Below are 27738 nucleotides of genomic sequence, written 5' to 3' on the forward strand. Positions count from 1 at the left end.
CTGCTAAATCTAATACTTTTCATTGCTATGGAAAAAGTAATTTTTATCATGGTAAATATGCATAACAAAAAAATTGGTAAAATTTTTAATCATTTTTAAATGGACAGGTTACAGCTCAATGGTACACTTAAAAATACAATTGTATTATTGTGGAACTATCATCCCCATCTATCTCCAAAATTTTTTCATCTTCCCATTCAAAGTACTTTTTTATAAACATTTTACAGATAAAGAAACAAACTAGAAGAGGGCAAGATGCCAATCCAAATCTATTGATATCAGATTTCAAACTTCAAACTCTTAAAGATTCAACATTCAAGTTGCCATACGATATTAAAGTAGTGTAGTTACAAAACATGCTTAAAACTTTTCTTTTCAGAAAAATTATATTTACCTGTAGCTTCATCTATTTCATATACCAAAGCCTCTTAACTCCTCTAATTCATTTTATATATTAAAGTGATCTTTCTCAAGTTTACATTGATAATCATCTTTTAAAATTATTTCTGAAAAGTTAAGAAGTTTTATACTTTAATGAACATGAAAGACAAAACAATTAAAGGTTGTGTCCATGCTTCTTTGCAGTAGGTCTTTATTGTTCCTCTAATCAACAGTTATAATCTATTTTCCCATTTATAATCTTGGCTGGCTTTTATGACTCAGCTTTGACCAACAGAAAACGTAAGTGACACTACTGAATCCTCACAGTTTCAGATTTTGTTCTTTTTGAAACAATGCCCTAAGTGCCATGTATGAATAATTCTGAAATATCATATGATATTCAAGAAAGATTTAGCATCCTGCTATCATAGTTGGGCCTGCCCTCTAGATAACCCACCAACTGAATGTAACTATGACTGTAGGCTGGTGAGAACAGCAGAGAATTGCTTAGCCAACCCACAGGATGATAAGAAATACACAGCTGCTTTAAGCACAGTAAGTTTTGAGTTAATTGGCTATATAGCACTAGGTAACTGAAACAAGGATTAATAATAAAGTTCAGCAAAACAAATTAAAATAATCTCTATTTCACCACCAAAGCACATTAACTTACATTGGGAAAAATCTTAAAAATTTAAAATTTCTGGTAAGCTGAATGAAACTAATTTTAGTACTAAAAAATCACTAATTACATATGACAGTATAGTGCAGATTATAGGGTGTTAACACCTTTACATAAAAGCACACAGCAAGTAGACGGAGGGTGAGCAAAATGGGTTAAGGATGTTTAAAAAAAGCTACCTCACTGTATTAACAATATTTAATGATTAACAATATAATGGTCCCATTTTCCATAATAAATGGAAATAAAATGAAGCATGCCCCTTTTATTCAATTTTAATAATTTTTAAAAACATTTCATTATCCTAAAATAGTCCCTTGTGCTTATTTACATTTAATACTGCTCTCATTCCCAGCCTCAAGCAACTACTGATCTTCGTTCTGTTTCAACAGATGCTTTTTCTAGATATTTCCTATAAAATGGATCATACAATATCTACCTTTCTGTATCTAGTTCTTTCACTTAGTCTAATGATTTTGGAATTTATCCATGCTGTTATGTGTATCAGTAGCTCATTTCTTTTAATTGCTGAATAGTATTCCAACAAACGAATATGCTCCATTTTGTTTCTTTATTCATTAGTTGATAAGCATGTGAATTGCTTCTGGTTTTAGGCTATTATGAATAATGAATGCTGGGCCTCCCCGGTGGCACAGCGGTTGAGCTCTGGGTTGCGAAACTGCCTGCAGCTTCTGCAGCACGGGTTCGATCCCCGGCCGCTGGGCGAGGGTCCCACAAGGCGCGCGGACCTCTCCTGCTGCTCACTGCTCCCCTCAGCAGTGTACTTCGTCCATCTGCCTTCCCATCTGCCTGTTCTGTTTCCCGCTCTGGCTCTGGTGATTTCTCTCACCCTCCCGCGTTTCTGACTGTACCCAGTGCTTGTATAAATAAAATAAATAAATCTTAAAAAAAAAAATAATGAATGCTGCTATAAACATCTTTATGTGGCCATGTATTTTCTTTTTTTCTTGGAAAGGTTCCTAGAAGTAGATCTGCTTCCTTCTAAGTACTCAGATATGATTCAAAGAGGCAAATCATATGAAAAGTGTCCTCTAGATAAATGAAGAGTTACTATAACAATATGTTATATATTAGTCAACATTTAGTCAACAAATATCCCAACCTATTATACTGTCAGGCATTGTGGAGGAATCTAAGTACAAAACTATAAATAAAATTGATGAGTCTACCCTTAAATAAGCATATAGTCTAACGAGGAATGTATATGAAAAATACACAGGAAACTCACTTTTGTATGAAAAAGACCACAAGAAGAAAAGTCAATGCTGGGCCTCTCTGGTGGCACAGGGGTTAAAGTCTCAGTTGTTATGAAGCTATCACCAGCCACTTTAGCATGAGTTAAATCCCCAGCCAGGGAGCTAACCCACATGGCGCAGCAGATCTCTCCTATCTCACCCACTGCTCCCCTCATTAGAGTATTTCAGTCAATCCACCTGTTCTGTTCACCATTTTGTCTCTGGTGAATCTTCTCAACCCCACCCCGCCCCATCTCTGGCCTAAACCCAGTTCTTATATGCATAAATAAATCTTTAAAAATAAAAGAGTATTTTTTAAAAAAGGTTAGTGCTTCTAAGGGTGGTGAGCAAGATACAGGACATTAAAGAAGGACCTAGCACCCTCTCATGGAACCCAGGGATTATGTTATATATTGATAGTTATTATTTTTGTTACTTATTATTATTACATACTGACAGACCGGTAGCTCATATTAAGGTTTCTCAATTGGGATGATTACAGACACAAATGAAGTTTATGCTCAAGCTGTTCTGGCTTCTTCTGAACTTTTTGGACATCTGTTATTCTTGGGAAATTTAGAGACATGGTGTACTTGTATCAGTCAATGGGGGAATAATTCCCACTTAATCCTTCTAATACCCTCTAATACCCTACCCTGATCAATTCTTTGAACGCTTATCCATTCACTTTACCACCTTTTTATTGTCACTCACTCTTTCATGCGCTATTTTCTTTTTAATCCATCTTATGACACAATGGCCTATCATTGTATTATTCCCATGTCCCTCTCTCTTCTACCACAGCTGCCTGATAAAACTCACAACTAGTTGATCTCAACCTCAATTCATGACCATTAACCATAACTGTGTAGCAATATGACTCTATTTTCACTGTCAATTCACTCTCGCACGCTTTTCAATAATAAGTATACTCCTTCTCTCTCTTAAAACACTTAATTCCTTTGCAGTTTGATCCTCAGCTTAATGCTAGTTTGAGCTCTAGACTTATATAAAAAACTGGCTATTCAATATCTCCACTCAGTTTTCTAGGTCTCTCAAACTTAACACATCTAATACTGATGTTAAATACTATTACCTTTGTACCTCCACCCCAGTAAATATTGATAAATGTTCAAGCCAAAAACCCTGGACTCCCCCATATCCAACGCATCAGCAAATACTGTACACTCTGTCTTCAAAATGTATTAAGAATCTGAACATTTCATGGCTCAGTTTTCAAAATAATTCAGAATCTGAGTATTTCTCACCTCTATCATCTAGTACTCTCACCTCAATGACTGCAAATTCCCAACTAGTCTCTGTGTTCACCTTAGCTCCCCTATATATAGGGGAGCTATATCTCAACTGAGTACCCACAGTGCTCATATCACTTCATTCTTCTGGTACTCTCATTCAGTGCATCCTAATTCACTAATTACTTTAGTCCTTACCAATGCTTAGAAAGATATATGTGTGTGCGTGTACATCAATCCCTTACAATCATCCAATCTCATCTTCTATCACTATTCTCCCCACCCTTCTTTACCTCATATTATTCCAGTCCACTCATAATGGCCTACCTCCAATTCTCTGAACATGCCAGGTACACTTCTACCTGAGCCTTTACAGCTTCTGCTCTATTAGCCAGAATGTTCCTCCCCAGTTCACCTTACTTCCTCATATCTTCAAATCTCTGCCCTAAACCCTCCTGCTTAGTTTGCCCTTCCCTGGTCACCTTTATGGAAATTAGCATCTCCCCACTATTACTCTTATTCATTTACCCAGCTTTGTTCTTTTTAGAACTCATCTTTACCTGGTATTATGTTTCTATTCTTTTTTGTCATCTCTTTCCAGCAGACTGCAGGCTCTACAAGATTAGTGATGTCATCTTTTTATTCACTGCTAAATCTCCTCTGCTAGAAAGGACTTGGCTTTCAATAAATAAATGAGTAATCAGACGGTACTGAGGGAACACTCACAGAAAGCATTTAACCTATCTTGAACGGATTACAGAAAGTTTCTCTGAAATGTTGGCATCTAAGGACAGAACTGAAAGGGGAACTAGAATTACCCTAGTGAAAGAGTACAGGAAGGAAAAATTGTTCCAGGTAGTAAAAACAGCATAAACAAAGGCCCAGGAGCAAAGAGAAAGGCTATTTGAGTGATGAAGGTGGACTTAAACTCTCCCAAAATAAAATATCCCTTTTTTTTAAAAAGGCAATTAAATACATCTCCCCATGTTCTACACTCTATTCTACATTAAACAGTGAGGAATAACACAATATATTATCCTACCTATCCTTGGCCCAAAACCACTGTTTTTTTTTGTTTTTTTTGTGGGACCCTCGCCAGTGGCTGGGGATCGAACTGGCACTGCAGAAGCTGCGGGCAGCCTAGCAACCCAGAGGTCAACGACTGCGCCATCAGGGGAGGCCCACCACTGGGGTCTTTTATTTTGGATTTGGGTAAGTAATTTTTGTGTTGACAAAAAACAAGACTAAACCTGTGTGAAAAGGAATGTTCAGTCTGACTGAACTGATGCCATCTTCTGCCTGAGATACCATTATACTGAACTTTCATCTTGGACACACACACACACATTAACCACCTGGCAAGAAATGATTTATAGCTACACACGACCCTCTCCAACAGATAACTTTTTATCTGTTGGATAACTCTAAGCAGATAACTTTTTTTTCTTTTTCTTCCCTCCATAGTAACCAAGGACAGTTTGACTAAATGTTAATAAACTCTAAGGAATGTCATCTATGTTCTATCCTAGTTTCTGGTAAACAGCTTTATACTTTAAAACCCCCTTAAATCTTTAAACAGACCCCAGTAGGACACAATGTAGACTAATAGCTGAGTTTGTACTCCCTAATTTGCAAATCTAAAATGCCCCCCCAATAAGTGCCTTTTTACTTTTTAGCCTCATGGATTTCCTTCTCAGTGAATACTTGACATAAAAAAAAAAAAAAACAGTAAGATGCCATGGCTAAATATAGTCAAAGGATGCCTCGTTAAAAGTGGCTAATGATCCTTTAGGGAAATAAGAAAACAAAAATTAAAGCTCACCAGGTGATTAGGTACTAGTAACATCCTTTGCTATTTTAATGGACATCATAATCACCATTAATCCAAAGGGACTGGCTAACAACTGTTTGAAAGATAGCTGAAAAACTATCACTAGAGGCAAGATGTAACTTCAGAAAACTTGAAAAAAATGGAAAAAAGAATTCAGGTACTAGGATTGCATCTTCTTGAGCGTTACACCATGAAACCCCAGTAAAATGCTCATTTGTAGGAAAACAGAAAGCATCATTGAGATGAAGAGATTATGACTATAGGTTAGTATGACTAGAATATAGTGAACAAGGTTCATAAATTTATGTGATTTTTAAAACGGATGTGTTCTGGGATCATAAGACCCACCCTTATGAAAATTTGACAAAAGTTGAAAAGTACATTCACACAAAAATCTGTACACAATTTCAGGGGATTCCCAAATTCCATGAAAATTCAGTGTAAAACTTCAGGTGAAAACCATTACATTGGAAATGATAAAGAGAAACATATTCCAGAATGAAAACCATGCAGCAGGCTTTTGCAAAAAGTCCAGTGGAGGCTTAGAAGACAGAAGGGTTACGGGAGAGTGGGCTCCAGAAAAAAAGGCAATATGATTCTAGGTTGGATAAATTTAAGAATATTCTAAAGGGACATAGCTGTAATTCCATAGTTATGCTATACCTATAAAATAAGTTTAACTGTAAAATAATTCTAGAAGAATCTATTTCACTTTGATGCTAAATCCACCATCCTTCTTGTAAGTCCAAAGTGTGACAACGGAGAGAAGCAATGCAAATCAAATACTCAGGTCTTTACTAATAGTTTTTGAGTCAGTATATAACTCAATCTCAGAATATCATAATTACAAAACCAAAAGGAAGTGATAACTGACAACATGAAAGTATTAAGTGACCAAAGGTAAGGATATAAAAACAGAGAATTACACTATTTACAACTTAAAAAGGAAGTAACCAATGATCAGAAATATTAACAAAAAAGTATCAAACCTCAGGAAGAGAGGGAAGGTAATTAAGGGGCAGGGAATTTAATGAACTCAACCCTTATCTTTGTAGCACAGAATTAAGATATTGTCTTAAGTTAGTAAATGAACAGTTTGAAAGAATAAGCTTATTCCTTATACTTCTGGTGGTAATCTCTAGAAGTATTAAAAACAGGTATTCTGGAACTTTGAGGAATAAAAAGAGGGTGGGAAAGAATGGAGCAGGAGATTCACTAGCATTTCTTGCTAAATTTTTCTGGATTCTGAAATTCATTGCCATTAATGCTATTTTGCTAAAAATTAAATTCAAATTTAAAAATTAAATTCAAAACAGTTTAGATAGGTCATTAGTGCTGATGTAATCCCCTGCTAGTGTCTGACCTATTTCAAATACTTTTCAAACATATAAAAAGCAAGGATTACTTGTATCCACTAACGGAAGCTTTGAGGAAAGAGAAAGCAGAGGGGTGACAATAAGAGGAGAAACTAGGAAGTATGAAAATAAATGTTTGATTTATCATAGCATCTGCCCAAAGGCAACAAAGACCTGAAGGGGATAATCCAAAAGATAGAGTATGAAAACTGCAAGCCCTAAAATAACCAACTTGACATTATATAGAAGTCAAAGGAAATTCCAATGGTTCTAGTATAGAAAACTAAGTGGATGATGATGACACAAGGCAGAGAATACAGAAGAAAAACAATGACCATAACCATTTGTATAACAATGGATACAAATTTGCTATATAGCTTGAGGAGTTACCCAAAAGGTGGCTGGAATTCAGAAAAGAACAGAGAAGACAGAAGATGGTATATTACTTAAAGTCAGGGAAGTAAACGTTTTTATATGTATATACCACATCGGGGCAGGAGACGGTAATTTAAAAATACCCACATTTAAAGGGTCTATCGATAGAAGAAAAGCCAGTGATGTACACCAAAAAGCAATACAGAGAGGTAGTACAAAAGAGTTTCCATTTTTTTCAAGAACTATTTGTCAGACTGGACCAAGTGCTACAGGAGATACATAAACTCCTTCCTGAGATTGGTATCATTAACATTTTAGACACATGAACAAAGATGTTAAATGATTTGCCCAAAATCATTAAGCTAAAAAGTACAAAAACTTGAACTCAAATTCTGGTTTACTGACTCCAAAATCTATTCTCTCTACCAGTATACTACCATCATAATGGAACATGACGCTATAAGGAATGTTCTCTCTAAGAAGAGACTGACTAGACAAAGGAGCAAAGAATATGCATTGGAGCAAAGAAAGTTTGTTCAATAAATGGTGCTGGGAAAACTGGGTCGCTACATGCAAAAGAATGAAGCTTGACCACCACCTCACACCATACACAAAAATCAACTCAAAATGGATTAAAGAACTAGACATAAGACCTGAAACCATAAAATATATAGAAGGAAATATAGGCGAAACACTACGTGATTTGCACATCAAAGACATCTTTACAGACACATCACCCAAAGCAGTGATAGTGAAGGCAAAGATAAACAGCTGGGACTACATCAAATTAAAGAGCTTTTGCACAGCAAAAGAGACAATAACAAAAACAAAGAGAAACCCCACCAACTGGGAGAACATTTTTGCACCCAACACTAATGATAAAGGACTGATCACAAAAATCTGCAAAGAGCTGATGAGACTCAACAACAACAAAGAAAATAATCCAGTCAAAAAATGGGCAGAAGAGCTTAAAAGAAACTTCTCTGAAGAGGAAATGCAAATGGCCAACAGGCATATGAAAAAATGTTCAACATCACTTGTCATCAGGGAAATGCAAATCAAAACTACCATGAGATACCATCTTACACCAGTGAGAATGGCACATATTAAAAAAACTAGCAACAACAAATGTTGGCGAGGGTGTGGAGAAAAAGGAACTCTTCTGCACTGTTGGTGGGAGTGCAAACTGGTCCAACCACTGTGGAAAGCTGTGTGGAGATTTCTGGACCTACTAAACATAGAGCTTCCATATGATCCAGCAATTCCACTCCTAGGTATTTACCCAAAGGACACAGAAACATCAATTCCAAAGAACACCTGCACCCCTATGTTTATAGCAGCACTGTTTACAATAGCTAAGCTTTGGAAACAACCCAAATGCCCAAAAATAGATGACTGGATCAAGAAGATGTGGTACATATATACCATGGAATATTACTCAGCATTCAAAAAAGATAAACACATGCAATTTGCAGCAACATGGATGGCGCTGGAAGGGATCATGCTCAGCGAAATAAGCCAAAAAGAAAAAGAAAAATACCGGATGGTCTCACTCATAGCAGGAATCTAGAAAACTTAAATAAGGGACCAGGAAAATGAATAACTATAAGATAGTGAAAATCAAAATCAACAAAAAACTATGAACCAGAGACACTTTTAGGGGGGCGGGAGGGGAGGGATTGGGGTCAGAATGGGGGGGCTGCAATTGTATGGGGAATATAACAATAAAATTTATTTAAAAATAAATAAATAAATAAATAAATAAATAAATAAATAAATAAATAAAAAAAAAAAAAAAAAAAAGAAGAGACTGACTAGAAATGAGGCAGTAAGTATCCTTACACTTTCTTCTAACTGCAACATAAACTATAGTGTAGGTGTCAAGGGCCTCCCTAAGTCTATACTCACTGATCTAATACCAAGCACATTTTATGTTTTTAAGAAACTAGGACTCTTAAAATTTTTTCAAGTTACTTTCCGTAATATTAATGAGATGTAGTTGTCTCTACTAAACAGCTATTTTTTTAATCTAATAATAAAAATTTTTAAATGTTGATAAATTTGAGTCCTAACAAAAATCTAAGATAATATTTGAATGAAAGCTTACTAAGTTAGAGTATTATCAATTACATTTATTTATTCATCAACCATTTGTTTATTCTCTCTCCTGTCAGGCAGTAGGCAGGTAAATGTTCAAAATGCTAATGTCTACTGCCATGACAATTATGACACTTTCAGAGTTGCTTTATTTTATCTTTCCTTGAATGACCTTATAAGGTACTTGAATAAAAAATACAATTTATTACAAAGTATCTTGTGGAACTGTTTTAAAAGAAATACTAGTATCCATAATATAAAATACTCTTCTTAGTTTAAAAACTGAATTTTCAAATTATTTCAATGGCCACGTCTCAGTCCAGAATACCTTGTCACTCTGTGGCACTCTATCCACTAACAATGTCCTCATCCTTAAGCAGTTTAAGATCAAATTCAACATATTTGATAGTAACATATTTCCCAACTAATTTGGGACTCAAATCCAAATTTTATGCTAACGAACACAAAAATTAGACAAATTCCACAATGACATTTGTGCCAAACATATTTACTGTTTTTAAAATAACATAAAAGTAATTTTTAGATGTATATACAACATAGGAAAGTGGGAAATAATTAAGTTTATTATTAAATTGAAAATAAAATTTTTACCATGCACTTGAGCATTTGTTAAAATACCTTTTAGATTTTCTTGGACAAAACACTTTTTACCTACTACTAAAATAAGACTTTTCTACTCTTTTCTTCACCCAGGTAAATAACAGACTTTCCTCTACATTCTCATATGAAACCTATGGGGGAAAAGTCAATAAATTCACTTGATAGCTACATTTTCAAAATGATGAAAGATACCATGTTGTAGATAAATTAGACAATCTCTCAGCTCAGAAATGTTTTCCTTAATCTGAAATTAAATAATAAATCCATTAAATCTATTAAAATATACAGCCTGGTGCATATTAGACACTAAATAAGTGGCTGCTATAATTTTAAAACTGGTATGGCTTTTATTTGAATTTTACTTCACGAGCCATCTTTGAAGCATATGGGACATTTAACTGAACATCATTACCCAGGGTGAAAAAACCCATTCCTTGGCCCAGACTTTCTGTAAATCCCAAATTGAAGGGTACACAAGTTCATAATTGGCTATAAAGAGGCCTGGGCAAGACAGTAGAAATGACTCAACAGAGTACAATACCATCACAGCTGAAGTCATGTTAGGCAACAATCCTGCTGCTAGCAGTTTCCGCCTTTGTTGTATATGTGCACACGGCTTCTAACAGTATTTTAAACTAAGGGAGTTGAAGCAGTTACTAAATAAACAATCAAGAATCAACAAATTTTGGGTTACAAAATAAGACTAGCCTTTTAAAATAAGGATCTACTTTAGAAAGTTAAAAAAAAACTTTGCTGAATTTTTCACAGAAACTGTTTCTTTAACAGTCTTTTCTGAAATTGGGGACAAGAGGTACTTGCAAAACATGAATCAAAACAAAAAATAGTGCTAAGCAGTAATTCTGGCTAGTATTAACCAGCAATTCTGTGTGATCCCTGAGATAAAGTAAGCATGTTATGGGGCACCAACTTATACAAGCACCCAAAGATCAGGAATAACTGTAAAATAAAACATTATAACACCAATACTATTTCTACAGGATGATGCTAGTCAGAAATATGCAAACTCCTATCAATTCCAGATGTGTTATCATTCCCAATCCTTAAATCTCCATTAATATTTCTATGGAATTTTTAAAAAATAATTAAACTGAACTCATCTCTTATTTAGCCTGTTACCACAGATGACTAGAAACTTCTCAAAGGATTTTAGCAGGACCAGATCAAAACTGTTATCACAAAACTTCAGAAACACTAAGAGTACTTCACAACAGGTAAAACGTAGCAGAATAGCATTACACAGAATAGTTGTAAAGGCCATCAGACTTTGCAAACAAAATAATCTCAGTAAATTCTACAAGTAGGCACAATATCCATCAACATTGTTCAACTGATTTTAAAGATTAAACAGAGTTACCACATGATCCAGCAATTCCACTCCAGGTATATACATTCAAGGGAAATGAAAACATATGTTCACACAAAAACTTAACAAGCAAATTTTCAAAGCATTCTTTAAAATAGCCAAAAATGCTGAAATAACACAAACATTTATCAAGTGATGAATGGCTAAACATTACAGGGCATATCCATATAACAGAATATTATTTGGCAATGAAAAGAAATACTGATAAACTTGGATAAACCTTGAAAACATACATATATATGTGTATGTAAGTATGTATTTTTTTATATTTAAAGAGCAGGTTTATTGGAGAAAGGGAAAGGGACAGATTTTGCTAAGAGAGGCCTGCATGGTTGCAGGTGGGTGTCCTTGATAGGTCACAGGCAGGCAGGAAGGCTGCTGCCCTGCAGAGGGATAGAGTTGGTGAAAAGAGGCACCTGCAGAGTCACAGGTGGGTAGTGGGAGTGCTGCCAAAAACTAATATTAAAAGAAAGAAGTCAATCACAAAAGACCACATTATATTAATTCAATTAATATGAAATTTCCAACACAGGCAAACAGATACAAAGTAGATTAGTGTTTGCCTAGGGCTAGCAGGTTGGCAGCAGTGACTAATTTTACTGTTATGAAAACAGTGACTGTATTTAATTAGATCTTGCTATTTTCTAAAAAGATACCTCATATTCAAGAACTCTGCATAATCTCATAAGGAAATTTATACACAGACACATAAATTAAACTTAAAAGATCCTCTGAGAAGTTCACAACACAGATTTTATAAGCCCAGAGAAAGATATCTGTATATGAAATTAAATATGCAACAAATTTTCGTTATGAAGTCTCTCTCATTCAGAATGCATACATAATCTCTCTGATGAGTTAGCTAATCACTGAAAAATAAAAAAATAAAAAACAAGAATTCTCCATACAAGTAGTGATATTCTTAAGAAGTGTGCTTTGAATCACCCATTTGTAAGCAGGTACTAATTGTGATATCTTAATATACCAATTATAAAACACATTCTTTGATGAAACAAAGAAAGTCTACTATTAACAACCTATATTCACAAAAATATATACAGTTTTTAAAAAAACACACTATCAGATATATATTTATTAAATCTGATTTGTATCTTCCTTTACATTAAAAGATTTCTAAGTAAAAGTAGTCTCAACGGGCTAAATACAAATCTTCAATGAACATACATGATTTAGAAACCAAAAGATGACAAAATATTCTTAAACAGATTCTTAAAGTAGGGTAATCATATCAAAGAGGAAATTTCTAGACTAAACTTATAAAGGAAAAAAAGACAGTAAGGATTATAGTATGAGACTTTCAAAGAAAAAAAGTAAAAATAAAAGGAGAAAACATGCAGAAAGATTCCAAAGTAACAAAAATGCATATGGTGAAAAATAACTAATTTTTAAAATTATTCATAGAAGCTATAAACAACTACCAAAAGATACATCAAAACATATCAAAATGATCCTGAATATGACTTATAGCTCAACATACTAAGAAAAACTATCCCATCTGAGAAAATGTGGAATAATAAAGATTCTCACACTACCAGTTATATTATTTAACTTTCAGACCAATTTTCTGAATTAGGAAAACCCTAGAAAAACGTATTTTAAAACTAAACATATACAACTTCCCAGCTAGTCAAGCAATATTTGGCATATACACCTACCATATACACTATATATACAGTACAGCAGTACCTTACTCTCTGTTGTAACTTGAAAGGAAAAAAGTGCATTAAAATAAAGATCTTGTATTCTTTATAATAAAACAGCAATATTGATAAGAGTCATTTTTTCCAGTTTTGGACATAAGAATATTATCTCTAAAAGCCCTTAATAATTATGTGTAAGTTGTATATCAAAATGTGAAGAATTAAATAAATAAAAGTTACTTTAATTTTTATACTAACCATTACTTTCCCTAAAATCAATGTAATGGCTAAAATCAAGTTAAAAAAATTAGATGACTTACATTGTTGTTGCGGGTTTCTACAGCAGGGAACTTTCTGACTATGAATTTTACAGCAGATTCCAGATTTTTGTCAATAAGGTAGGATGGTTTTGCCTTGGGATCGCCACATGCCTATAAAAACAACAGTAATAAAAAAAGTGAAATGCATCCTTCTTCTAAAACCAAAGAATAGTAGCAAATCTGCAATCAGAAATTAGAGAGATTTATTGGTTTTGGTGAGCAGGTGATAAAATGAATAGGCAAAGTGCAGGGATTGTCACAGCTGAAATATGCAATGGGAGACAGTACAGAGATGTTCTTCTACTGAAAAAAAAAATGCATGGAAAGTTTCAAAGCAGTTAGCGCAGAACAGCAGTGAAGGAAAAAGCTCAAACCTAAAAAAAAAAGAAAAAGAAAAAGAAAAAAAATTTTTGGTTTGAGGTAGGGCTGTATTCACCTGAAGCTAATAAAATATAACAAAATTAAATATCCAGTAGGGTCCTGGAAATGTTTTTTTCTAAGTGTTAAAAAATAAAAGCTTATGTTTATGTTTTTTCCAAAATGTCCTTTTACTTTAAACGTTTTAATACAAGAGCCCTAGTTCAAAAGAACTGGAAGCTGTTTTTAGGCTACTAGTGTGTTTGTTGCCTGTTCCTCTGAGCATCTGAGTTACAACAATGTTTTCCATCATACCAGCAGCACTTCAACAATGAATCTACATCTGTTCCATATCTCATAAGCACAGAACAAATGGAAGTGTTTACATTTTGACCACTTCAGCAGTACAGCATTCTCTGTAGTAAATTGTAAAGCATTATACAAATGTAAGAAATTATTAGAAAGAACTTTTATCTGAACTATTGGCAATACAGAATATAATCTTGAAAACTGTTTCATTAACAGATTGTTAAATGAGATGCTATTTCTTAGGAAATTACTAAAAAATCCAACACTCCTATTTAACTTAGTTTTATTAGATTTTTAAGAGGATGTGTTCTTTAAGGTTACCTCTACTATGTGTCAGGAAATACAGAACTGCATTTCAATGTTTTTTTTTTCATTGTTTACTATGGCTATGTTGTGGATTGCAAAGAAAGAAGTTATGAAACATGAAACTGATCTGAAAGCGGGCAAGCGGGCAGAGGGAAGGTGAAAAGCTTTGCAAACCTTCCAAACTTGTCCTTGCTGGGGAAGCATTGTAATAAAAAGAGAGAAAATTACGTGTAAACAATGATTGTCAAACTATGACATACTTTTCAGTAGAGAACTTATGCACTGCAAACTATGAATAACAAAACAAGATTAGAACTATATGGTGCTACAATTTTAAAGGTATTCTAAGTAGTGACTTTTAGAATACGATAGGTTATATTATAGAGTTTATACTATTCATATATATTTAAATACTACTGTGTAAGTGGACAACCATGTCAGTTTCTTGGTGTTCTTTCTAAATCAACTTACAGTAATAGTAGAAGGAATAAAGACTACATGCAACTATAAAAACAGGAGCAAAACCATCAATGAAATTTTACATACCTTAAAAAGAAACGGTAGCCAAGAATAAAAATAAGTAGTTATTGGATGACTTTCACACTTCAACTCAAATGGAAACTATTTTTTTAACTATCACCTAACTTCTTTCCAAGTCAAAGTATAAAAATCAAACATTCCTACAGTTTCCAAATGGAAATAGGAATGCAGTTAAGAAATTTTTTAATCCCCAAGCATAATTTTATAAAACCAAATTCGGTTTAAGAAATTTAGAACTGCATAATTTTTAACTAGATTGATACAGGCTACTATGCAAATTTCAACACTAAAATTAAAATTAGTTAAAATTAATATTAAAATACATCTTTTCCTCAAAGTAAACTATCATTTGTTTAGATTACCTCAAATTAATGTTCCAATTAATCTGCTTTACCAAAATGTTATAAAAATAGCTAAGATTCACAAAACCAAGAATTTGTCCAAATAGAAAGCTACAGATTAGCATTTCCTTGATATAATACAAATCAAGTTTCATATAAATATACTCAAAGTAGTAGAGTCCTAAAGGGATCCCAAATTATGTTCCATTTTTAAGTACGCATTAGCTTTTAAATACTAATTATTTAAGTTAGTTATCCATTCTAACAATATTCATAACTAAAGATATCTCTATACATACACTTTTCCTTCCTACGTCTAAAACAAAAATTAAAAAAAAGGAATTTCATTTCAATAGAAAAATCAATGGTTGTAGAAAGAATCTCCTCTCCTTGGAACTGATTTACTTTTTCCCAGACTGCTCAGTGAACCACATCTAACATATCACATAGGGAAACAGCTTATCAAAAACGTTAGGAACGTAGTAGACTCTCGAGTAAGACTAAATAGGTCTCAGTCTTCACCACTTACTAGGCTCTTGAATATATTATGTAACATCTCTTAGTCTCAGCTTCTTCATATGTATGTACTTACCTCATAGGGTCATTATGAGGATTAAAAGAGAAATAAATAAACCATATACAATATATTGCAAAAGGCAGGGAACATCAGTACTCTAAAAATGTTAGCTGTTGTTACTAATAGCTATAGTAATTATAATTACCCAAGTCAATGTCTCATTTCAATAGCAATCACAGAAGCAAGTCTTTACCATAGTAGATAGAACTAGCAATAACAAGTCTCACTCCAATCACACATTTTCTTCATTCACCCTGTCTAAATATACCAAATTGGTTGTACTAGTAGTTAAAACATGAGTTTTTAAAAAGGCTGTACATGTTCAAATACCAATAGAGACACTGTTGCAGGGGATGCTCTGGCAAAAAAGAAAAAGTACCAGAGAAAAATAAACTACAACTTGAGTGAAAATCATATCTAGGTAAATACATCCTGGCAAAGAGCCATACTCAATAATTAAGAAGGATTTCCTACTAAAGAGGAATAGCAAAATTCTAATTAATCAGATGTCTCAGTTTAAACAAGATTAATTTTCTTTCCCATCATAACTCAAAGTATTTCATTTTGAGGACATCACAGAAAATGAAATCATAAGATATTTTAAGAACACAGCTGGTATACCTAAAACCCTAGCTTATCCCACTACAGTTTCAATATTACACAAATTAATCTTTCACTCAAAAAATACTCTTCTTTGAAGTACCACATTTAAGAAAATAATACATACTACTATACTTATCAATACATTTTAGACCAATACATTTCAGACACTTACCAAAAACTGAATTAAAAGTTCAACAAATTACCAATATCAATTAGGAAATACTTAAGTACTTCCATACTACCATCCCTCCTTTGACAAAATAAAAGATGAGTTAAGGAGAAAACTATAAAATCCCTGAATCTTATAAATCTACCAAAAATAATTTCTATCATATAATTGACCAAAAGCACTATTTTACCACACACAAAAAAAGCTGAAGTTGAATCACATTATTTTTTAAAAAGCAGTTACCCCAAAAGCCTTGTTTTATCTCGACTCAGCATGCTTTCATAATGCACAAAACACTATAATTTTAAATACCAAAAGATCTTATATTTTCCATAAATTTCTAATCATCTTTAAATTCAACAAAGTTCAGACTATTTGATGTGGCAACTAAAGTTACAGTAGTGTTAAAATAATTAAATTTAACAATTCAGAAATCTGTCTTTGAGTCAAGATCACAGCCCATATGACTGTTTTGGGTAAGTTGCTTAACCTCTAGACCTCAATTCTCTACTAAGTAACTGAGAAAGCTACTATTACCACTCCCTAGGGTAGCTGTTCAATTTTATCAATTAATAGCTTATTCACAGAGCCTAGCCCAATGTATTTAATAAATAATTTCTGAATAATTAACTAATTTTTAAAAAAGATTTTTATTTATCTATTTATACAAGAACGAGGGTACAGGACAGATGCGCGGGAGGGTGAGAGGATTCACCAGAGACAGAGCCGGGAACAGAACAGGCAGACTGAGGAAATACACTGCTGAGGGGAGCAGCAGGCGAGACAGGAGAGGTCCACCACACCATGTGGGACCCTTGCTGGCCAGCTGGGATCCAACCAGCACTGCAGGGGCTGTGGACAGCCTTCACCTGCGCCACCAGGGGAGGCCCCAATTAGCTAATTTTTTTTAAATAAAACTTTTCAAAACACATGGATATCTACTGAGTTTTCCCAATTATCAAAATAATATTTTCCATTTAACCAATTTGGGGCCAGTATTAACTGCCAATTCAGTATCTCTAACTTCATTTTTTCGCAAGATACAAATATAATTTTATGAAAAATGTTTTCAAAATTCACAGAATATTCGATTTAGGTCACAAAATAAAGGTTTCTGACTAGATACCTTAAAACAAGACTTTATGATTTTATTTTTTTTTAAGATTTTTTTTATTTATACAAGCACTGGGTACAATCAGAAGCACGGGAGGGTGAGAGAATTCACCAGAGCCAGAGCGGGGAGCAGAGCAGGCAGAAGGACAGAAGTACACTGCTTAGGGGAGCAGCGGGCAGCAGGAGAGGTCTGCGTGCCATGTGGGACCCTCCTCCAGAGGCCGGGGAGCAGCCGGGGATTGAACTGGCGCTGCAGAGGCTGCGGGCAGCTTCGCAAGCCAGCGCTCAACCGCTGCGCCACCGGGGAGGCCCAACACTTTATGATTTTAAAGTATAACTTTAAAACAAATATTTCTGTCAAACTGCCACCAAGACCCTTTCACAAGTTCCTTCCTCAAACTATCACAACATAGATTACACAAAACAGCCTAAATTTACATGGTTAATGTTACAAATTTTTTCAAAAACTTACCAGGATAACAAAAATAAAATATATAGTCATCTATTCATAAAAGATTAAGCAACTATCAAGAAAAAAGAGACTAAGATACATGAGTGGGAAGCAAAAAGAACATTTACTGGACATTTACCTGTTGTGTGCACAATATCTGTGCTTTAGAAATAATCGAAACCATCACTCAACAGAAGAGAAATTAAATGTCTTGCTCAAGATTTTACAACTATTAACTGTAAGTAGTACCCAAAGATTCTGAAGCATTAAAAATGCTTATCAAAAAGAATATGCGCTAAAACAAAAATGTATTATTAAAAACATGCTCCATTCTTTCAAAACCTCAGCTGCTTAAAACTGGGGTAATTAATATCAAGGGAAAATATGATTTGTTTGATAAGTTTTATTTCTTAAATCCTAATCTAACTCGGCAATAAAACACATTACTTCCTCAAAATACAATATAAGGAATTTTTTGTTATGTAATCAGCTGGAAAAAATGAACAAAATCCAGATATCAGAGCAAGACTGTGAATTGTGAGAGCACAAGAAAAAAACCAGCCCCATCTGAAACATGCCAGGGAAGAGAAAAATACAAAAAGTACAAAAATAATACAATATGAATGACCCATATTTTCTAGAAAGAGGAAATTAAGTTTTACTCAATAAACAAGAAGTACCACAGTTTATAAAGCAGATTTTGCAAAACTGAGGGAATAAAGGGGCCAACATCCTCCCTAAAGTCTTCAAAAACTGAAATTAATGCCTATAGGAAAAATGAACATCACCTAAGATCATGGACTATAAAAGTAACCTACCTAGCATTCTTATATTTTCTAACTTTTAAAATAATGAAAGCTTTTCATTATTTTCAGTAAAATAATAGTGCGAAAGTATTAATACTGAATAGTCTATTAAGAGCAAAAAAGTTTTAAAATTTAGTACTAGTGGTTAATTTTCCATTTTTTCCCTCATGTATATTACCTATATTTTGATAATCAACCTGCTTTGAAATAGCAGATTAAAGCACTCTTGCACTTGGGTGGGTGAAAATAAAAATGAAGGGACTTCTGGTGGCCTGGGAGTTAAATCTCAGCACTATCATGTTATTGCCTAAGTTTGATTCACAGCCAGAGAGCTGACCCATATATGGTGCAGCAGACCTCTTCCTGGCTAGCCTGCTGTCCCCTTAGCAGTGTACTTCTGTAAATCTGCCTGTTCTACTCCCCACTTTGTCTCTGGTAAGTCTTCTCACCGTCTATACCCCAGCTCTTCTATGCAAAAAAAAAAGAGAAAGAAAGAAAGAAATTAACCTACTGCTACACTTTGGATTAAGAGGTATGATAGGAAAATACATCCAAATTACTGAAGATGCTTTAAAATTAATGTAGTTTTATCGATAATTAGAACCAACAGCAGATTTAAAGATACATAAACTATGGATGCTGTTTTCCAAGCACAAGTTCTGGGAAAATCATGAACTCACTATCTATCAAAATTAACTATTAAAAAATTTAGCAATTCAAAATTTAGTGATGTGAGTTACTAATTATTATTTAATTCTCAAGAATCTGTCACTGTTGTCCTTAAACATTTTTCAGCTTCCAATATATAGACATCTCAGTTTATAAAAGTGGTGTTCTGTTAGTTTTTAAAAAGTGTTATAAATGATCACATTTTTACTGTTCTAAAGTTCTTTTCACTTAAGAACATACTTTGAAATACAAATAGCTATTTTGCACTAGCACTGAGTAGATATCAAACTATAACATCAGGTAGTAAAATAGTTAAATGTTTTTTCAAGCTAGTCTTGAGCAGCATTTAATAGGAAAAAAAATGAACATTTTTTTATTGTGTTCAAGGTTTCAAAACCAGAAATAAAACTAATAAGAGCTAACATTTATTCACTTCTTACTCTTGTACCAGGCATTGTAATAGCACTTTACATGATTTAACTCAGTTTATTTTTTTTTTTTTAAAGATTTATTTATTTATTTATACAAGCACTGGGTAGAGTCAGAAGTGCGGGAGGGTGAGAGAATTCACCAGAGCCAGAGCGGGGAGCAGAGCAGGCAGAAGGACCGAAGTACACTGCTGAGGGGAGCAGCGGGCGGCAGGAGAGGTCTGCGCGCCATGTGGGACCCTCCTCTGGTGGCCGGGGAGCAGCTGGGGATCGAACCGGCGCTGCAGAGGCCGTGGTCAGCTTCGCAACCCAGCGCTCAACCGCTGCGCCACCAGGGAGGCCCGATTTAACTCAGTTTATTCTCAACCTCGTAAGGTTAACTTAAGAGAATTCCACAAAGTGCAGGAGAATTAGTTTCTATTTAAGCTTGCAATTAGAATCAACATGGCTTAGGCAAAACCCCACCCCCACCCCCGCCAAAAAAAAAGGATAATTAGAGCACAACAGAGACTAACAACATTTAAATACTCCATCCATGGTTTTGATAGCAAAACTTGTGCACACACAGCCTAGTATTCCAGAAACTCGGTTATACCCCGGAAAACAAAATTAAATCACTATAGTGAACAATTACCAGTGAAAGAAAATCACAGGTATTGAGAATTCATTTCAGTGGTTCTTAAAATCAGAAGTATTTGAAATCAGAAGCACTTTATTTAGTAGATTTAGATCAGGATTCAGCTTGTATTAAAAACCTTCTAAAACTCTTGCATTGTGTATCCCTGAGTAAGAACCTTAAGAATCACTGGATTTTCCAATTTATAAATAAACTACAATTCAGAAAGGTTAAATAACTGGCCTAAAGTGAAAAATAAATTTCGTCAGAGCTTCATCTAAAATCTAGCTTTCTCATCCTGTACAAAAACAGAAGCTTAGAGGCTATATGCCAGCAAATCATTGCTTCAACATTATTGGAGTATTTTACAACCTATGTATTTTGCATTTTTACATAGTCTACTGAACAAAAAAAACTTTGGAATTTTGACAGACTACTCCTTGTCACTGCCTAGTCTAAACCTTCTATTCATACTTCAAAATCAAGCACAAATATCACTAGCCTGTTTTTCCCATCTCTCCCAGGCTGCATTTTTAACTCCTTTCTCTCTTCTGAAGACTCCCTCAACCACACTTAACACTACATTTCTTTTATATATCTACACATATATCTCACCCACTAAAACTGGAATTCTTTGGCACTGGGAAACTCCATCTTTATTCATCTGAATAAATGTAGAGTAAATGAATGAGTGAAAAGGAAACCCTCAATATTAGGGACTAACTGAAAGAACAGCTCTTAGGATTTAAAAGATGCATTTTTACTACTGGCAGTATTTAAAACAGTCAAGTACGCAAGAAGAAATTATTATTATTTTTTTTTATAGATTTATTTATTTGTTTATACAAGCACTGGGTACAGTCAGAAGCGTGGGAGGGTGAGAGAATTCACCAGAGCCAGAGCAGAAAGCAGAACAGGCAGAAGGACCGAAGTACACTGCTGAGAGGAGCAGCGGGCAGCAGGAAAGGTCTGCGCGCCGTGTGGGACCCTCGCCCGGTGGCCGGTGATCCAACCGGCCCTGCAGAGACTGTGGGCAGCTTCGCAGCCCAGCGCTCAACCGCTGTGCCACCAGGGAGGCCCCGCAATAAGAAATTATTGTTGTTATTTTACTTCACCTAACATTGCTAGCAAATTATCAAACAAGAATATGAACTGGATTTTCAAACAATCTAACTATTAAGGATAACTTTCAACACTGACACACACCAGCATTTTTAACATATTAGACATAGCTAGCTAAATATGTCCAATTCTTTAATGTTCTTAAACTGTCAGTATACAATCAATAGATTAAGGACTCTAATTTCATTTACATGTCAACTGCACCATGCTGTTTCTTCAGATTTTATTTTTGTAAAGGATCTAATTTAATCATAATATAATAAAATATGCATGCACATATGTTAGCATTTGTACAAAAAAGGGTGTAAGTAGAAATGGTTTATTTTTATAAGTGGGAAATGGGCGGGCAGGGGATTTTTGAAGTCACACTTTTCTATAATTTTTGACTTATTGACAATAAGCATATCTTTTTATAATCGTTAATATTTTTAGTATTTAAGTTATTTAACAATTCCATAATAGAAATAGACCATAATCTCACTGCCACTTAAAATAAAAATGATTTTTCCTAAGTATTTTTAGTGATGCTTATCCCCTTTGTCTACCATCCAGCACAACGACCATCAAATCTTTGTTTTTACAAGCAACTTCCTTGAAAAACAAAATTACAGATATACAGGATTTATATAAACAATAGAAATATTACTTAAATTTATATTTATCAAGAAATGACGTTTTCTTAACATATGTAAGGCTCTCTATGAGACCTCAGAGAGGGAAAAAAACTTATACTACTGCCAATAATTTTTATAGAATGTGCCACAACTCAATTTTTGGAACATCTTTCTGCTTTTGGTTGACCAACATAGACACTAACACTTTAAATGGACAGAAACAGATCACTGAAAGGGAAAACTGAAAGTTGGTTTTCCTTACTTTATACCTTGCACTGCACACTTGCCACACATCTCTTTTTCCTCTCACTAGATATCAGATACCAGCTAAGGACTTTCAATGTTGTACTGCTATTCCTCTTACTCTTTTTTTCTCATGAAATAAATTAATCCAAAATACGGGAAAGAGATGGTAGGGGAAAAAAAACAGAGAAAGAATCCCCTAATAAAGCAAAGAATGAAAAGTGTGTTGAAATCTGCAAAAGTACTTCATTAAAAAAAGTTGGCACTAGTTGAGTGGGTCTTTTCTCAATTTCTGTCCTTTAAAATTGAGATAACAATTTAGAAGAAAAATGTTCAAGTATTAACTGAATCCTTTATGGTACAGTTATTAAGCTCGCGTTGGTAATGGTGTAGGATGGCGCAAGATGAAGGAGACCCCCCCCCAAAAAAAAAATCACAGAGAAACAAAAAACTATTGTTAAACTCAGCAAAAATATTTTTTTTTTTTTGGAATTTGGGAGTGTGTTTGCTAACAATTAAATTTCAGAAAAACAAATGTCAAAAAATTACTGAAACTCCTAAACAATACTATCTTAACTTCACAGTTTTTAATTATTTTCTTTCATCTTCACAAACAACTGCGAAGTAGACAGACATTACCATCCCTGCCTTAAGAAAAATTAATTGAGGGGCCTCCCCGGTGGCACAAGGGATTAAGACAAAGCATGAAGAAGCTAACTGCAGCCACTGCAGCATGAGTTCAATCCCAGGCCAGAGAGGTGACCCACATGGGCAACAGACCTTTCCAATCTCACCCTCTGTTCCCCTCAGCAGTGTACTTCAGTCAATCTGCCTGTTCTGCTCCCCACTGTCTCTGGTGAATCTTCTCACCCCCCTCCACATCTGGCCTGTACCCCAGTTCTTGTATGCATAAACAAATCTTTAAAAAAATTACTTAAAAAAAAGGTAAACTGACCCCAGTTATTGTTTAAAATGGGCCACAATGTCTACCCTGTTACTTCACAATGAACTTATAAAGAGAACATAATCAGAGCTGGAATAGACTTCAGTACTACTTTTATAATTAACTTCCCATCATTTACAGAGGAAGAAAAACAAAGCTCAGTGAAGTCCAATGTTTCAGAACTCTCACCAACAGAAGCCTGGAATGCAGGTCCCCTAACTTCTGGCCCAATGATCTTTATTTCCACTAGCCTGCCCTACTGCAAGTAACAGATACAAAAGTATCCTGAAAAATGTTAGAAAGCACTATTTAGATGAAAATCATCATTAGGTCCAGAAAAGGGAGGACATATTTTAATAAGAAAAAATACCTTAAAGGAATTAAGAAACAAATTTTATGTCTTTAACTTATTTGCTTTTAAATGTAAAAAACTACATACTACCTTCACAACTTTTCCCTAAACTACTACTTTGTGTTCTTACATCCCTGATTATAGACTCAAAATTCCTTAAAATTTTCATAACCTACTACACATCAAGATCTCAAAATTTTCTCAGCTGAAGAAATTTTCTTTAAAAAAGTAAAACATTTTTCAGTAACCATGTCCCATTCTCTTAATAAGTGTTTAAACATTATTCTTGATTATAGTAACTTAAGATGTTAAGTTACTATATGGGTCACTGAATTTTTCACATGAGCACATGCTCTATAAAGTATTTCCATTACAGACTTCCAACTGAAATAGAGCAGAATAATCAAATCTGATAAATAAGCTAATGCTTTGGGCCTCCCTGGTGGCGCAAGTGGTTAAGACACAGCCTCGGCCAGGGAGAAACCCACACAGAGCAGCAGACCTCTGCTACTCGCCTGCTGCTCCCCTCAGCAGTGTACTTCTGTCCACACCTCTGGCCTACACCCCTGCTCTTGTATGCATAAATAAATCTTTAAAATAAAAATAAAGCTAATGCACATATGCATGAATAAAAATGTGATAATTGGGCCTTCCCGGTGGCGCAGTGGTTGAGCGCTGGGCTGCAAAGCTGCCCGTAGCCTCTGCAGCGCAGGTTCGATCCCCAACCACCCGGCGAGGGTCCCACATGGCAAGCAGACCTCTCCTGCTGCCCGCTGCTCCCCTCAGCAGTGTACTTCAGTCCTTCTGCCCGTTCTGTTCCCCGCTCCGGCTCTGGTGAATTCTGTCACCCTCGTGCACTTCTGACTGTACCCAGTGCTTGTATTAATAAATAAATAAATGTTTTAAAAAATAAATAAATAAAAGCAAGCTACTAATATTTAAAATAAATAAATAAATAAATAATGTGATAATTGATTGGCAGACATATATTATGAGGTAGGGGTTTTTTTGAAGATTATAAGAGATAGAGATTGAAATGATTATGTGATTTATACTGTCATAAAAATGCAGAGAGCATGAACTTTATAATAAACACATGGTGAGCAGATCTTACCCACTTTTTTGGCAAGATTTTTGAACAAATGTTTCAATCCTGAGCCAGGCAGGAAGATATGCCAATCTTATAGGCAACTTCATATAAACTGAAAGACTGAAAATCTGATATATTTGTATGCAAAGGGACTCAAAGAGAGCAAAGCATAAGCTATTATTAAAACCAGAGCAAGATCTCTATCTCTTTCTCTCTCTCCCCCATATGGATGTTTTCTAAAACACATTTACCAGTTCAACATGGCCTGAAGATCTCATGAACCAGGTAAGACCCAAAGTACCAGTAAGGTATCCCACAGTGAATACTGCCCATGCCCAGAGGGAACTCACAGTCAGACAAGGTTATGTTAACACATAACAAATAAATACATGTTAAGTGATGAAATGTAACACTTTAATAATTCAAAATCTATGACAATGGGTATAATGATCAGACATTAATTTTTACTTCAATGCAAAGCCTGAAGTTACTCAAAACAGGAAGTGAAAAAAACCACATTTTTTAGAAAATGTGCAGTTAACTGGAATTGTAAGAGTTCAAATGCTTCTAATTTAACTTAATACTGCTTATGAGGGATAAATATGTAAATTTTAAGTATATTTCTACCATAAAATGTATAACAAATGCTTAAAAAAAGGCATTTTGTTCAAATACCCAAATCACTTTTGATGTTACTCTCACTTCCTCTTCTGGAAACCCGCATAACCATTTCCTTTAACCACAATACCACAGGTTTAGTAACTTAGTATACTAAGTTTGACTTGCTAGTGTTTTGGACAAAGTTCACATAGGAGTCAATATTCAAGTTTGTTAAAGAGCATAATCTCACAAAATAGTTCAAGTCAATGCAACCTATAAGTAACGCTACCTAAAATTATTTCCAGCCTACATAACTTTATAAACAAGGCTCTTTGATAAATGCAGAGAGCTTCTCTGTAATGACACTGACCTGGGACACATAAAATGTAACAAATGAACAGGAAAGTTGAAGTTACTCTCCACATCATAATAGGCTTAGAATCAATGAAAACCGGCATCCAGGTGAGTAACCTGAATTTAGCTATACTTATGCAAAATTTATCACTGTGAAACCAGGACAGTCTCCCTTTAGTTAGTGTCTTCATCAAATTACAGAAATATGTCAGTTTTAAAGTTTAATCCAGTGATACGAATTTTTTTTAATTAATCTTTCAGCTCCCTTTTTTACAAGCATTATAATCTGGTTGCTATGATTAAACTGAAAGATTCATGATATATTAAAGACCCAATAAAAACATTATAAAGATATGACATCAAATACATACTGGAAACTTGATGATCTAGATGTACCAAAAAAATCTCTCTTTAATTTTCTATGTCAAATTTAAACTTGTCTTTAAAAGAAAAAAAAATCTGGCTGTTTTCTCCTGAGATAAATTAACATCTGCTCCATCTTTGCCTGTGTTTTTTTAACTCCAACTCTCAGTCTTTCGCTGCTTAATCTGCTGAAACCTTGTAGACTTTCGATGAGCCTATTTGCCACAGCTACTCAAATCATCAGAATATGCGATACAAATCAGCAGTAATAGCAATGTACTTGCAATATTTTACTTTGTAGATACATCGAACTTTAAGAAAGGGTGGTTTGGTACTATCAGGCAGAGCTGGGAAAACTCAGATGAGGAGGAGTAAAGAGGGAAGGTTGTTATTCCTGTTCTAATGACTCATAGCCCAGAAGTGTTTAAGAAAACTGGTTCCACCCTCACTTCCCCCTCCCCTCCACCTTCAAAATGCAACATTCCAAATTGTCAATACACTCTCAAATGGCTTTTATTTCGCGACCTAAAATAAAGTGGCAAAGTGCAGGGGATGTGCGATTCATCCCGATTAGCCATTCCCTTTCCACATTCCCACACTTACAAGCTCAAAAAATGAGAGAAATTTGCTGCCATCGCCTCCGAATGCCTACTAGCCAACCTCAGTTCTGGAATATCCAAGTTTTGTCGCCCCCGTCCCCCCGCGAATGCCTCCCACCGCCACCCTCCCCTTCCAGGTGCTGCATTCTGGGGGGTCGGGGTGCAGAGGACAGGATGGCGTCCGCGGCGCCCCCTCATCCCTTGAGGGCCGGGCCCGATCCCGTCGCCGGGAGCCGGGAAATGGCTTCTCTGTGTCTCCGGCCGGCCCACGAGCCACCGGGGGAGGCGCCCGGGACTCCGCATTAGGCCGCGGCGCATCCCCGCGACCCGGCGCCGGGCCTGGAGCGGCGAGGCCGTGATTTCTGCCCCGGGCGCCGCCCGCCGCCCCAGCCCCGAGCCTCCCGGCCCCTCCACGCCACCTCCGCCCGCCGCGGCCTCGCCGGCCCGTGCGCACCTTCTTGATGTTGTAGAGCCGGGTGAGCATGCCGACGCCCCGGTCGTTGAGGATGGTGAGCTTCTCCGCCAGCTTCTGCTGACTGGGCTGCAGCACGGAGCGCGACATGGTGGTGGTGGTGGTGCCGCCGGCCGCCTCGCGCTCAGTCACCGGCCCGCGGCCTCCGCAGCAGGCTCGCTCGGGCCTCCTCCCCGCCCGCCCGCGACCTCCGCGTCAGGGGAGCGCGCCCATGGCCCTCGCGCCCCAACCCCGCGCCGGCGACAGAGCAAGCCGCGGCGGACCTCTCGGGGTCCCTTCCCCCGCAGCAGCAGCCCGCGCCTCGGCAGCCGCCTGCCTTCCGCCCGCCGCCCTTCCGTCCCCACCCCCGGCGCTCTCCGCCCCAGCCCCCACCGAGCCGCCTTCCCGGGCTCCTCCACTAGGTGTGGCGGCGGCGGCGTCTCTGGCGGCTGAGAACGAGGCCGCTTCCCGCAGCCCGGGACCAGCGCTCGGTCACCTGATCGGCC

At 35.9% G+C, this 27738-nt stretch overlaps 1 protein-coding gene across 4 annotated transcripts in view; it reads right to left on the bottom strand.

Moving 5' to 3' along the window:
* Positions 1-27343, bottom strand: part of NCKAP1 (NCK associated protein 1) — a gene marked incomplete at both ends in the record, with an annotated part of 78604 nt that extends 51261 nt beyond the window's left edge. For 2 of the 4 annotated variants that reach the window (XM_084252857.1, XM_084252856.1), the window contains 3 exons: positions 13217-13327; positions 14363-14380; positions 27236-27343. In XM_084252857.1, coding sequence (XP_084108983.1) covers positions 13217-13327; positions 14363-14380; positions 27236-27343 — 237 coding nt within the window. The remainder of the gene's footprint in view (positions 1-13216; positions 13328-14362; positions 14381-27235) is intronic. The other 2 variants (XM_084252859.1, XM_084252858.1) reach the window with 1 other exon arrangement.
* Positions 27344-27738: the final 395 nt, after the last annotated feature.

This window comes from Talpa europaea (genome assembly GCF_964194135.1).
Source record: "Talpa europaea genome assembly, chromosome: 1".
NCBI classification, from domain to species: domain Eukaryota; kingdom Metazoa; phylum Chordata; class Mammalia; order Eulipotyphla; family Talpidae; genus Talpa; species Talpa europaea.